The 15,195-nt window shown below is 43.2% G+C and overlaps 1 protein-coding gene across 3 annotated transcripts in view; it reads left to right on the top strand.

Moving 5' to 3' along the window:
- The window catches only part of TIAM2 (TIAM Rac1 associated GEF 2), a 336,144-nt gene that overhangs the window by 31,119 nt on the left and 289,830 nt on the right, over window positions 1-15,195 (top strand). For all 3 annotated transcript variants that reach the window (XM_085611533.1, XM_085611535.1, XM_085611534.1), the window contains exon 3: window positions 9,252-10,463. In XM_085611533.1, the coding sequence (XP_085467659.1) occupies window positions 9,258-10,463 (1,206 nt within the window). In that variant the 5' untranslated portion in view covers window positions 9,252-9,257. The remainder of the gene's footprint in view (window positions 1-9,251; window positions 10,464-15,195) is intronic.

Raw genomic sequence — 15,195 nt, 5'->3', positions numbered from 1 at the left:
GAAGGTACACCATTGTATTAATCATACTTATCCCTTTTATACGTGTTATAGGTTAATCCAAAGTAAGACACGTAATGTGTAAACTATCATAGTCTTTCAAGTGGTGATTATTTTTAAATAGCCTAGACCCTGAAATGATAGTTGTTGGGACGAATATGGCTCCTGCATGGTGTACAGTCATGTCCCCTGTCCTGGGAGCCCAAATGCCGACAGTCTGGCATCCGTTTTAAGAACATTTTTGGCCTATGCTTCACGCAATCTAACATGCACGAAGGCTTAATTTTCAGGTACAAGATCCTGGACCTCGATGGGCACACCAAGTGCGTTCTCTTTGCAAAAGTTGATTTCTGTCTGCCAGGAGTTAGTGTGTAGAGCAGGGATGACCGCATTAAGTGTTTTTGTTAATCGGTAGTCGTAAACAGGGTTTTTTATACCTGTGTCACTGGAGGCAGAGCCTACTGGCTCCCTTGTGTACAATTTTACTGCAGCAGGCTAAACTGATTCTAGAGCTAACATCCCAGTGCATGTATGCTTGTGTGTATTAGTGTGGTCTGTGTTACACATATATGGAAGGTGTCAGTGAACCTGAGAGGAGGAGGCCTGTGGGTTCCATTTTGGAAGCTCCTAACCTGTTCGTGTGAACAAGATTGAGGTGAGTTTATTTTCTCAGACAGTGGCAGTGTATTGCTGACATTCCTGAGTCTAGAGAGAGAAGACCTAGGCACTGAAGTGGGAGGAGCTGAGGCAGCACTTTTGACTCAATTAGGTCCTTTTGCTGCAAATGGGCTGCTGAATTGTCTTCCTCAGTGCTACCGATTTTTGTTGAGAGTGTGTAGGGTCCAGTCTTTTGTCTCTTGTCCTGATCACTGTATGTGTGGCTCTTGATACCCAGTTGCTGAATCCTCACACCTCTTTGGGCCTCTGTTGAGAGCGCTGAAGTGAACCTGGAGATAGCCCTGCTGCAAGTGGCATCACTCTACACAAAGGCTGAGTTTAGAAAATAGCCTGAGAACGACACATGAAAGGAGAACAGACCCGAAACGGTTCAGAAAGCGCAAACACAGAATGGACATCCCTTGTTGTTGTCCCACTTTTTCAGTTCCAGGTTCTCTCTGACTAAGGAGGGGGTGCTCTTCAGAGTACCTGGAGTGCGGCTGTGAAACCACTATGGTATCTGCAAAGCAGCCAGTATCCCAGAGGTGAGGGGATATCACCTGGAGTCTGATCTGAAGGAAGGGCTGTCTCCATGTTCTTAAGCAGCTGGAATTGCCCTTCCTGATAGAAGTAGGTGAGCCAACCTGGGGGGAGGAGGAGTTGACTGCCTCCGCGAACAAGGAGTGGTTGCTCCCAGAGCTGAGGATTCATCCTCCAGATATTCCCTAAAGATTGACGTGCGTGCTCCCGGATCGGAGCCTGTCCTGTCACCGAAGTGAAGGATCCACAGCACTTCACTGAAGGGTGTTACAGGCTGTCAAAACCTGCTTTCTGCTAGTCTGTGGCGCTTGCTTGAAGTGCACCTGAACAGACTATTGCTTCGTCCTTGGTACTTGCCAACAGACTCTGTAGCGGTTAGCCTGCGGTACATGCCCAAAGTTTTCCCATACGGCCTGTGCTGCTGAAACAATCTGGTACTGAGCCTGTGGCACTTGCCCAAAGTGTGATCAAATGGACTTCTAAGCGGTTAGTCTGCGGCACTTGCCCAAAGTATGCCTGAATAGAGTACTACATCTTGACCCCGAGGCACTGACCCGAAATTTGCCCTATTGGACCATGACGACTTAGCGGGATCTGTAAAGCACTACAGCTTCTGACAGCCAGTACCAAGGACTGAACCAGACTGAATTGCCACCTTGACCCCTAGACTAGCCAGCTGATGTGCCGACTTACTAACCAGTACTTAAGTGCACGGGAGATAGTAAACACTCTGAAGACGGCCTGCGTGTCTGGTTGTGACCGCCACCTGCTCCTGACCTTCCCCACCTCATTTGCGTCTGGGATGGGAATGGGAGCCTAGGACCAGCACAGATCCGGCTGGTGTGTTTTCTCCAAGCAGAGGGAGGGCACTCACTGAGTACTGAAGCCTAGCTGAGGCCTGCTATGAAAACTCGCATTGATGAGACAAAAAGGGCTAAGAGACTGAGCACATAACTCTTTCTTGGGAGCATTGGACCTGCATCTGAGACCTACACCAGACTTGCCCTATCCTGTAGAAGAGGTAGGCTGGAAGGTGAGCATTGGGCTTACCTTTGCCTTAGGTACCGTGGGATAGTGCCAGAGACTCAGAGCACATGTATATTGTAGTGTGTAGTATTGCATTTTAAATTGTATTAACATACTTTGTTTTGATCAAAGACAAGCACTGGGCCGGACAATACACTTTTGGTTGTTTGTTGAGTGTAGAGCTTGTTGTACCCCGCCCTAACCTCCCTAAGAAGCCTGCAACTGCTCACTAAGGCTACCTCTGCGAGTTAACTGGTGAAGGGTTTGTACTTGGCCTGCTATGCAAAGTCATAGGATCGAGGACCCGGGGACATCAGATGCAAATGACCCCAGCCCCCAGTAGCCCCTGCTTATCCAATGCACCCTCCCTAAATGGGGTCTGACAAGAATACTGCAACAATTCTAATAATTTATGTTTTACATTTATTTATACTGAGAGCACGTCTAAATTTTCCTGCCAAGTAGGCTTGTTCAGTACACCTTTAGTCTGTCTTGCTCTCATATGCCTGTAGCTTTCACTCAATGCTTATAGGTAACTTTGCCCTCTTAGTCCCACTCCTGGGCTGTGTGTGCATGTGCTCAACTCTGATCATATGTACAGAACTCACCGTATTGTATAAAACTGTCCTGGGGGTGATGAGAGGCTATTGGATGTTGACCAAAGACATTTGCCATTGTCAAATCATTGCTAATCGCTAATAATAATTTCTGCATTGTAAATATTTATCATTTTTTAAAGATTAATTTCTAGCTTAAGGAACATGCACCTTTGTGATTCATCCTTTGCTATAAACAAAGAGGTACAATTTGTACCACAAGATGGGTTGTACATCTGACCCCTTATTTTTTGTAACATTTGCACACACTTTACTACTACTTGTAGTGGAAAATGGCATATATATCACTTTCTGCACTGCGTGATATGTGCATAGATATATATATGGATCATAAAAGAGGGTCTTTAGAGTAGATGAGAGAATAGTTTAGTATAACTCAATGAAGGTGAAATCGTTATAAAGTTGAAGTTCTCCATCTTTGGACCAGATGACATAAAGAAAAGATGTGAACACATCACGCATATTACCTGAAGGGATTACTGGTAGAGTAGTCAATAAGTCACTAGTACATGTGGCCCTTTTGAATACATAGGCCTCACGTTTGGCTGTCCATGGTGTCACTGCTTTCGAGCACCATCAGATTATATTTTTTGAACATCAGCTTATTTTTTTTTAGTGTTTTGCAGTAGGAATGGAGTGACGTAAACAAAAATAGGGCAGACGAAACAACCCTACTCTAGGGTGACTTAATACATTGAGACACCCCTGAGCACATGGAGGGATTATGTCCCATTTGGCTGCAGTAAGACTTCTCAGTTGCATTCTTATTCATTCTTCCTCTGTATTGACTTGTTATTGAACATTTCTCTTATTGAAGACTTTGTTTTGTTGATCTCAGTTAATGTTCCTTACCAAGGCAGCTCCTGAACATTCCCACTTGTAGAAGGCTAGATAACCCCTGCAGACTGCTCCTGCAGGTCCCCTAGTGCTTCAATGACATCCCCTTCGTTCATGGAACAAGCAGAGACCTATGAACTTACTGGTAATCTGTTTTTCCCGTAAGAGCCTGTCCTTCCATCACCCTCGTTTCAACAGGCTATTTCCACTGTATCATTCACTTTCAGCTCCAGGGTTTCTCTAGCCGAGTCAGTTGTATTCTCTGCAGATGTTACCTCCAGTTGTTTTGTGTCAGTATTGGAAAAAGCATAACAGAACGCTGCAGCTGCAATAAGATATAAGGATACTCCCGGGAGGCCTTTTCCACTCCATAAAGCAGAACCTACTACTTTTGAAGTAAGCCCGGCATCTCCAAGGGAGGACCATACTGTGGAGTCCATGCTACAACACATATGGAATGCCATCTTACACTTAGGAAACAAACACAGATCATCTGAATAAAATGTACCTTTTGTTATTCCTGCACTCAGCCTTCCACCCAGCCCGAACAAGTAGAGATGAGTAAGTCCCTAATGAGCAGCTATACGAGTCTCCTTGCCCACTCTCTTATTCCCTACTATCAGAAAGGATGTTTCAATAGAGGAGTAAAAAAACGAAAAATAAAACAATGAAGCCATCACAAAAAAACACTGAACTTCCCTACTTAAAGCAAGCCATCCTCCAGAGCTCTGCTGATGGCATCACAGAGGGCATTATAAATTACATCATCCTTCACATCATTGATGACATCACATATGACATTATCATTGACATCTTCAATAGTGTAGCTAACAGGACACACAATTGGACTATTTCTTACTGGCTTGATGACACATTTAAAGGGGTTACAGGAAGTTGACAATCTCAAATCCTACAGGAGACAGCAGAGTCCTTCCCCACCAAGGATGAGATTTAGGATTGCAACAGACTCCAATCAAATTCAGCATCTTCTCCACCACCTCACATTTTCCCTTAAAATCACACAGCAAAGAGAAGAAAAAGCTCTCCCTTACGAAATTTGAATCTTGAGGCAAACCTAACGGAGGGCGAAGAAAGGAGGAGACATCTCTGCCAACCCTTAGATGGAACCCTCATGAATACATTAAAGATGCTAAATAAAGAAACATCACCTAGCGCCATTGTTAGCTGTGAAACAGTTTTGGGCTACAGAAAGCCTGAGGTCATTAACACATTCTTCAGAAAAAATTAAATCAACCAGTTATAGGAAATATGGTGGAGATGTGAACAGAAATCTTACAATTTCAGTTCTGGAGCTAGTGTTAGGACAAATGAGGGAAATGACACACCATTGGTTCCACTGAGAAGCACCCTAAACTTGGAAACTCTAGGAATAGATGTTGGAGGCTTATAGTGACTCTTGAAGTGAACTGTTGCAAGCAGGATTTGTGCTTAACACAAAAACACCCGACTTCATCCCAGTCAGTTCACTTTCAATTCAGGAACTACATATGACACCATAAGAAGAGTTTGGGAACACTATACACAGACGAGAATAGCCTCCTAAATTGCACAAGTGAAAAATGAGTTATCCCTCACAAATGCCAAGATGAAACCTGTCCAGCAAATTAACGCAATAGACCGTGATGCCTCCATTGGCTTTGTGCTATCATGAGTGGAAATCCCATCCAGCTGACTGTCCCTCCCTCCCTCTTTAACATCCTCAAGAAAAGGTGCGCCACTGAACTAAACAGATGGAGCCCATAGTTTCAATATTAAAACATGAAAAAGGCCGGAACACCAACATTTTTATTAAACTCGTTAGTAAACTATGAATTTAAAAACCTGAGTTACAGAACAGTAATCATTCCCATCCTCCGTGTCTGGGATCGAGGCTAACAGCGATTGGGGGAGGACTTCCTTCTTCCTCAGGTCACGTTAAGATACTCAATAACCATGCCCCCAGGACAATTTGGTTGACCATCTGAAGAAACCACATTTGTAATCTTTCAATACACCTCCTGACCTGGCTCTGGGACCAGAAGTGGAGAAAATAAATTGGCCCAGTGAAGGCAATGCCTTACCCTGAAAATCAAGCACAACCTACTTAGTGAGGAAACAAACCCTAAGAAGAGCTTTGATACCAAAAGGGAAATATTCTGATATTGGGCAATAATAGACAACACAATCCTGTTTTGAAAGTCTGTATTGAATTGGGATCCCTAAGTTAAGTACAGGGATAGAAAATGATGGGGAACATAACCATTATAAGCCTACTAAAAGCTGCAAACAATGAAAATAAAATATAATAATTAAATGAAGGTTTAAACTTGGCTTTCCTCTGTCTTGAGTACTTGATAGTTAGAGGGAATGGCTTGAAAACTATGACTTCAAATTACTGAATGGACTAAGGGCTGATATCGCCATAGTAAGGACAGCTCACACTATCATTCACCTTTTATCCAAGCCACACCCCCTGCTATGCCTTCATGGAAGTGGGGATTGTTTTGGTTTTGTTTACTAGCAGAGAACAGAGACAGGAAGATGTCATTTCACAGGAGGTAAAGTTTTGGAAAGTTTAAATTCAGTCTCTTAGCACTCAAGACCTACCCAAATGTGCCAATGAAATAGCCGAAAATATTCAGCGAAAGAGGTGTGAAGAACTTCTGCTCTTGCACAGTGCCACCCAGACAATGTGACTAAGACTCCTTTAGTCTGCAGCGATAGTCAATAATGAGAAATGTATGCACAAAAACCAACAGAGAAATGGGGTGGCTGGACATTTAATTAAGAACATGGGTCTATCTATAAATAAGGAATGTGAGAACACCTTAGTTTTATTGACGGCGCCGGTTACCAACACCTGGAGCGTTTGAGTCAATTGAACATACATGACTTGCCAAATACAATACCAGGGCCTGCTCATGGTATGATCAAGCATAGGAAGGGCAACAACCAGGAAGTAAGGTCTGGAGGTATGGTTCACTGGATGTCCTTTTTCGGCATAAATTTGTCTCCACATCATTACCAGTTATAAACAAAGGCAAAGCAAGAGACTTTAGTGGCCTAAATCATCCTCATGAAGCAGATTCGACATATTGGAACTGGTTTGATAAGAGTCAAAATTCAGGTGCACAGTGCTGTGATCAATCACCATTTGCATAATTCAGCGTCAGCCCAGCCACAGTTAAAAGTTGCCTAGACACCCTGGACAGCAAGGAGATGGTGATTTCAAAGCTAAGGTGGGCTGAGATTACTACCTTCACATGTTCGCATCCTGGGAATCCCTAATGCTACAATATGCCGTTGTCAAACAGCTCAAAAAAGCTATTGCCTGACAGACTTTGTTAGAATACCTGTTACATCGAGTTTTACCACTCTGCAATTTATCAAAAAGGATGTACCAACAAATTCAACAGGGGACAGGTGCTCAGGTGTGGCTTATATCCTCACACCCCTTTTAGTGGGCAGATTTTCATGGCTACATTGAGAATCCTCCCCAATTACGTTGACAGTATGCCTTTCACAGAGGCTATGTTAAACTTGCCACTGGTGAAAGGTAATACAATAAAAAAAAACAATTATACCAAAAGCTGACAAAGTAATAAAGATGGCCCACCATGAAAAAAAAGTGATCGTCTGTAGAGGGGAACACCCACATTATATTGCAGAAATATCTGAGATCCCTGGACCCAGAGGAGCATATTGAAAGAGCTGCTTATATCCTTGCAGACCCGGATGCAGTCATTGCAGGTGCAGACCATATCTGTAGGAGCCCTCGACCCCCCCATGAAGGGATGAGCACAACTCATAATAGGCAGAGAGTTACAGTGAACTATTTGAAGCAATAGTCTCACTGGTGCCGTGGATCCTGATGCCCTAAAATAATAAACATTGCAAACTAAGAGATTTCATATTTATCTCAGATCTATTTGACAGACCGCAGAATTGTCAAAATCCCCTTTCATCTCCGCTAACTCAAAAGCCTGTCTATTTTATTAGGAACTTTCAGCATATTGTACTTTAAGAATTAAAGAACTGCCTACTTTAAGGCTGGTAACTGTGCTCCATTTCTATTATAGCTGCTAGTCGTTTTTAAGGCCTAAGATTTTAAATATTAAACATAGAAATAGTATGTGTCTTCTTCATCATCTCAGGATGGCTCCTCCGACTAAACATTTTTAACAAGTGCACCCATTTTCTCTATTTTTATTCAGTTATTTTGTCCATTCTTTGTCTTTCGTTCCCTCTTCTGCATATGTTCACCCCTTTTTCCATCCTTCCTCTATTTTCAAAAGTATTTTAATTCCCTATTTTCCCCTTTTACTTGGTTCTTTATTTTCTTTGTACCCTAACTCTAAATAGCTCAGGCAGAAGCATTTCTAATAAGTTCATTAACAGATAACACTTCACATTCCTACGGTCTACATAAAACCACACTCTACTTAAAAACAAAGTTTGCACATACCGCTCTAGCACCATTTTATATAGCACTTAATTGAATTGAACAATGAGATGTGTATTTGTATAGATTTTAAGTTTGATTTAACCATGTCCTCAATACTTTTGTTTCGTATTCGCTATTTCAATAGAATTAATTGTCTAAATAAATTCAATATTAATAACGAATAATAATACTTAAAAAACAATCAAAAAAAGACAAATGTATAAGAATGTAAGTAAGTAAACAACCACAAGTCGTCATAAAAAGAATCACAAACAAACATCGGTATCTTTTATAAAGTTTTTTTAAAACACACTGGGGTGAGTTAGGGTACATTGACATCTTATCTTTTCAGTTTACCTACATTTTAGACTTTTCTTTTTCCAGTTTTAATTATTGTTATTCTTTTTAAATTCGACAAGCATCAAATTCTTTCAAAGGCGAGGGGACTCTTACGAGGTTACTTTAATACAACATACCCAAAACACTTGTTTTTAATCTGTAGAAATTTCGGTTGGCCCAAAGAAATAGAAAAAACTGATCGGACCCCTTTGCAAGAACTCAGTGAGACCTTATATCTGCAGAATGTATTTTGAACACCCATGTTAGAGTGAAATGGACACTTTAGAAACAACTGCTAAATGGCTGACATGGCTTATTAATATTAATTAATAACTGATAAAACTATTGCAAACCATTGAGACATTTTGCAATCTTGGACATTCTGTTATAACCAAAGCTGAGATGGTCCCCGATTGTCTCAAATGAGAAGCATTGGTGCTGGTTATTACTGTAAGAATGGAATGTGTACGAAATACACCTCTACGCTCACACGCGTTCCTAATACTTATAATGCAGCAATTGTGTTTTGCAAGCACAGGCATGTTGTTCATGGCTTTTCACTGCAAATCCGGGAGCTTTATTCATAACAGTGGTGGCAGTGTTCCAGCCTGTCACTTGCTTAATGAACTCATATATATTTGTGTTGTTTTTAAAGAGGTTTCTCAGAGTTCTCTTTAACTAAACAGTTTTTTGACCATACAAATGCACCTGTTTCCTGTTAAGACATTGCATATGCCATATTTATATTTTTCGTAGTACCACAGTAAGTAATGATGTCACTGTTCTTTATTTAGAGTAAAATGGGGAACTCAGAAAGCCAGTACAGTCTTCAAGGACCTAAGCTGCAAGGCGGCAGCATTGCCTCCGGTGTAAAGCAGAAGCCGTGTTCTCTGAAAATACGAAGTATCCACGCGAAAGATGAGACATCCTGCTCTTCCCATGGGTGGGGCCATGGTGCCGGCGTGGGAGGGCCAAACTACAAGTCACGATCCCTGGCCAGAAGCTGCCTCTCGCAGTTTAAGAGCAACCCACCATATAGCCCAAGGCATAGCGACATTGTGGTGAGGACCCCTAAGAGCAACAATCCGACTAAGCATAGGGCCACCATGTCTGGGACCTGCTGTCAGGGAAACAACAACACATACTTTCCTGAAAATGGCTACCACTACGTCGGCATTGAAACATCTACTAATCAAGTGGACCCCAAGGAATACATTGGCCGTATGGTGAACGGTTACAGGGTGCATGATGGTGTAATGTCAAGCCTCGAGCCCGAGGACAGGAAAAGCCCAAAGGTTCTCATCAAAACTCTCGGAAAGCTGGACAGTTGTTTAAGGGTGGAATTCCATAACAGTAACCAGGGCAAAATACCTGAGGAGGACTGCACAGGGCCCGTGCAGCTTCTGAGGTATTCACCTGCTTTGGATTCAAAAACGCCCGACCTGCAAGACGCTAGGAGGAACTCAAGTGTGGATTACACTGCGAGCCATGGCCTGTCAGCAAGTGATTCTGGGCCCCGGTCCAGCAAAGGCAGTTCCTTGAGTTCGGACTCTTCCTGGTACGACTGTCCATGGGGCAATGCTCAGGAGGCGAGTGAGATGGACGGCTCCTACTTGACTCCGAGCACCGCAAACACGAGCATCCTTGGTGGTCTTTTGCCAAACGATGACAAGCAAGCCTTCAACCAGAGGTCATCTTTGACGTCCCTCCGTGAACTCTACAAGGACAGTTCCTTGGAAAGTGGTCTGCCTTCCGGGAGCAGACTTTCTTTTGACTATCCAAGTGGACACACTGGCTTGAGCAACCGTGTTTCATTTGCCTCAGACATTGATGTACCCTCCAGGGTGGAGCACACAGGACCCCCTCAGTACTCTTCATACACTCTCCCTTGCAGGAAGTCTAAACCGTTAACTGAGGACTCGTCCAAAAAAGATTCATTGAAAAGCCGGATGCGGCGCATCAGTGACTGGACAGGAAGCCTCTCCCGGAAGAAGAGGAAAATACAGGTAGGGTGTGATGCCTCTTGTGGCAATGTACAGAACTGCATTGGAATGTCTTGCTGCAGAAGGTGTTGGTTACTGATGGAGTACTCTTCTTGTGTGATGATATAGTTATTTGGAGGGACTTGTCACCCTTGCAAAGCGAAGAATCTGTCTTCACGCAGAGGGACATGTGAACCTTACGGTGGCTTTTTTTCAGATTTGGATCAAATGCGGGGATGGTTGCATATGTTGAAAGGAGGGATTTTTTCAAACAAAATGCAGGGTTTCGGAGCATAACGTGTTAATCCTTTTTATTTTGTCCTTAAATTTCGTGTGAAGTTCTTAGTGGTGCTGTGTCAGTGCAGTGCAATTTGTTTTAGAGTATGTACTTATGAATACGGAATGCACTTGTGCAGGTTGGTCTTCCATGCACAAGTACATGGTGTCACATTCTGCTGCAGTGTGAGGAGAGTACCTTGGTTTAAGTGTGTGATGATCTCTTAACGTTCTTGAATGGCGCCCTTGCCCACCACAATGCCTTGTAAATACAGCAGAAAAGCCATAAATACCAACAACAGAATTTGTGGGATTTCTTTGCTCAGTGGCATGTATTCAGAGTTCATCTATCGTCCTGTTTCAGATGGTCTGCCGGGTTCAGTTTGTGGCCACTGGTGATGTGGTGTTGTGTATGTGAGCATGGGCTGCAGTGTGTGGGGAATAAGCAGTACAGCTCGGCTGATGGTTTGAACACATTTCCTGTACCCGTGATTCTCTGCATTGCAGCCGTCTAGGAGCAACAGCTTGAGAGCAGATTAGACTCTGTGTCAGTGCCAAGCTTTATGTACAGAACACTGAAGCAGTTTCCCCCTCACAGGCAAACAGCCCCCCACACACATTCTGACAAGTCGCCTGGGACATGTGTTAAAGTGAACAAGGCTGGTACTTACAACCCAACTGCTGAGTCTCGTGCAAGTAAAATTACACTGGTTTGTCTTTCCACATAAGAGCACATGCATTTTAGAACTGGCAATCAGGCAAACGCAACCTTGGCTCTGTATTAAATAGAAAGACCTGTAAGAATTAAAACCCTGAGAAATGGCATGCAGAGGTGGGGGGAGGGGCATTGAAAAGAATTGCACCTTCTTAAAGTCAGAGGCATAAATCTTGGTGTAAATAGAGGGCAGTGACAGAAAAGTAGTGATGTCAACAGGGATAACGTCTGCTGCAGTGGTTCCATGCAAATTGGAAAATGGAAATTGAGTCTCCACACCCTTATTTTCCCAACCCGCCTCCTAGTAAGGCACATAATCATAGCAGGAACCAGAAGCACCAACATGATCCAAATACATGATCACCAGCTGTTTTATGTGAAGCAAAGGGCTGAAGATGAGATGGGTACAAGCTGTGAGACTATAGAAGACGTAGAAAGCAAGATACCCTACATTTCTAAAATGTGAAGGTAATCTTGAAGTCGTGGTCTGTCAACAGAGTAGTTGATACTTAGTACAGCTAAAGCAGGTAAAGGCAAGGCTTTGCACTTTTCAGATTTTTGAATTTGAAAAGAAAGGCTATATGCAAAAGAACGATCAAAAATAAGGGACAAATATTTTGAGTTTCAGAGCTCTGACCAGAAAATATAAATGGAAGAATCGTGAATGGAGCTTGAAGACGGCCATTTAAAAGGCATCTCATTTTCCCATGGTGTAAACATTTATAGCAATATTTCCTGTAACATGCTGGATGGGCAAATGCCAGGCAGAAGAACAAAAGTAAATAGAATAGGGGTCAGAAGAGAACATTTCGGATAAAGGAATGTTTTGCAGGGAGCCTTGTTAATGGGTAAAGTGATAACTGCTGGGTAGTTGAAAAGGAGACGAAAAAGATGGCAAGGAGATGGCTAAAGTTGAAGATGTCTGACTAACTTACCAATGAGCATACTTTGTGTAGTCATTCTCTTGTGGACCTTAGATCATGTTCATCTGACCAGCCTGTGCAAAAGAGCATAAGCAGTGGCATATTGAATTCCATCCAGATGAAACATCCAGCTCTCCCCTGAGCATCGCATTGAACAAGTACACTGATCCTGTAGTTGGATGGGACCAGTAGGGACAATGGGAGAGGTATGATGGGAACTTCTTTGAATAAATGTGCAAACTCTTCAGTGAGTTTCTCACAGACCCTTTCACTCCGTAATCGCTCTTTGTGAATGGTGACAAGCAAATAAAAGGTAATGCGTAGTGTTTGAATCAAGCATACTCGCCCTAGCGCTTAACCTATACAGTTACATGGAGGGAGTAGGAGGGTCAGCTGTAGAGCCCAATGGCTCCAATGTCTGCAATGCAACCATTAATAATATAAGGAATCAATAAAAGTTGGACTTTCCACCACCGGTGATGCTAGAAAAAGTGTATGCCTTGCTATGAGAGTAGCCAGGCCCGTTATAGTCGTCTAGTCGGGCCACTCAGTCCTCCGAATACATGACTACTTGAGGCACCCTGTTTAAACCCAGTGCTGTTTCTCTGAGGAAGTGTTTTGTGTTAACATGTTAGCATGTAGTGTCAGGCATTCGCAACGTGTCCAGACGTCACATGTCGCTCCCACGATAACACCAAACCGTTTTGTTGTTATAACTGATTCTGAAAAACTTTGTTTACCTTTGATTGTGGGGTAAAAATTGTATCATCCTTATTGGGAATGTCGCGGCTGCGGCATATTGCTCGGCAATAGCTCTAGACTGCTTTGGTGTAGTAGCAGGTCTGTAGAAACTTGATGATTTAGCAATAACTACTGTGCACCAGTTGATCAGCCAATGGGAGAGGTCAAAAAGTAAGATGAGACAACTTGTAGTTAATGTCAAGGAGAGCGTCTTGTCTTTCTGAATGATGCCATCCTCAGGGTATCAATGCGCAATACAGGACTGATGTGTCAGATACCCAATGTGGCAATATTTTACCCGAATTCATTCTTCTGTAGTAATGATATAAGGATCGGCATGGCAGGCGGTCTTTCATTGTCATTAGTCCTGTTATGAACATAGCTGATGACGTGATCAGTCTAGCCCAAGGGGTACTATCCTACATCTGGAGTATGAGAAATGGCAATTGCTAGCCACAGCAGACATTAAGTTTAAATTGCAAGAAGACGTTGAGTTTGAAAGTTGTATGTATGCTATACAGTGTAACACACATGGAATGTGGGAAAAGTTAGAAGAACTAAAAACCTTTCTCGATGCACTGATAGCGCTCATGGGATGCAGTGCCTCTTGCTTGGAATACAGCACAGGATCTCTTGTTCTGGAGCCTCCACAGTCATCTATTAGCCTTTCCTAGACATCAGCCCAGGGTCAAAAGAACACCTCTATGCATGACTGCAGCCCATGTTTCCACCCATCCTCTGCATAGGGGATGGAGTGCTGACGAAGACCATACGACAACTTGAACTCAAATCAGATGGAAACTATAAAATCATCTTCATTGATTAAAAAGCTGTTTTGTCGGTTTTTATTGTGAAAGGCAAACCCTGAATCAGAGAATTGAGTTTCCAACAAAGGTGCCTTGTCCGACTTTTTAGCGGCTGCAGTGGGAACGGTCCCATCACCGAAGGGGACAGATTTAGACTTGGGCAAGTCTAATAGGAACTGACTTGCAGAACACAGAGAGCTTTGACGGACATGGACTGGCGATCTGGCATCCAAGACTGGTGGAGATGAGTTATAACCTACGCTATGAACCACTTCCCAAACCTTGAGTAGTACTCTTTCGATACCTGGCAGGCGCTTAGGTCTTATAAGAGTGGGATAATGCAGTCATGAAGTCTGGATCCAGTGACAAGCTCAGCTCAGGCATTAATGCCGTAGTTTTTTATGATTTTGCCTGGCAGACTGAGCTAGATAGCATTGTTGTATTCAAGCCTTGGCTGCACCAAGGCCGTGACTATGACAGTATGATGTGCCATGTCAATAGGTTCCATGCTTAACTCCCCCCTCAAGGCATTTTCTAGGAACTAAAGCTTGTGTCACCTTGGAAGCGTGGGTGACATAATCCTGCTGTTCGCCCACATGCCTCTCGGAATCGAATAGCCTGCCCAGTTCTTAGCACCCCAAGAGGGCACCACACAACGAGGAGACTAACCTAGCCCATAGACCACTGCTGCATTGCGGCTCGCCTGTGGCAGCAGGACTCCCTTTTTACGTCAGATCTTCTGTGCAAACATGTATTTTTTGTACAGACAAGGTGTCACTCAAAGCCTCGCCTGTCCCATATGCACAACACACACAAGGAGTACCTATCGAGAAAATACTGTGCCATAAGCAAGCCTACAGCTCAGCTCGCTGGAAAAGGTTGTACTCACAAAAATAATAAAAGCAGTGCTTTGCAAAGCTGTGCCATCTGCCATTCCTATTAAACCCGGTATGTTTTCCCCATCGGTCCAACATAGATTTTGATCCCATACTCTGCCCCTCGTCGCTTTGTGAAACTTCAGCTGCCTTTTAGAAACCCAACTTGTGGTTTGTTAATTAGGGGGCTACATAACCCAAGGTCAGAACAAGTCCCCTGTGCAATGTTGTTTCCTCAAGAAGTGTTTGCTTTGATGGAAAGTGAACCATGGGACTCAAAAACAAAACATTTTCCGTATTCGAGGAAGGGAAAATGAAAATAAAAGAAGCGGAGACAATCTGTCTCTCAGGTGAGAGGAGCGCTTTGAAGGCCCAAATATGTGTTTTGAATTCAGCACTTTGATGAATGGACCATGAGGC

The sequence above is a fragment of the Triturus cristatus genome, chromosome 6, assembly GCF_964204655.1.
Source record: "Triturus cristatus chromosome 6, aTriCri1.1, whole genome shotgun sequence".
Classification (NCBI taxonomy): Eukaryota; Metazoa; Chordata; class Amphibia; order Caudata; family Salamandridae; genus Triturus; species Triturus cristatus.
Note: the sequence above shows the minus strand (reverse complement) of the source record. Positions and strands in the feature narration are given on the sequence as shown.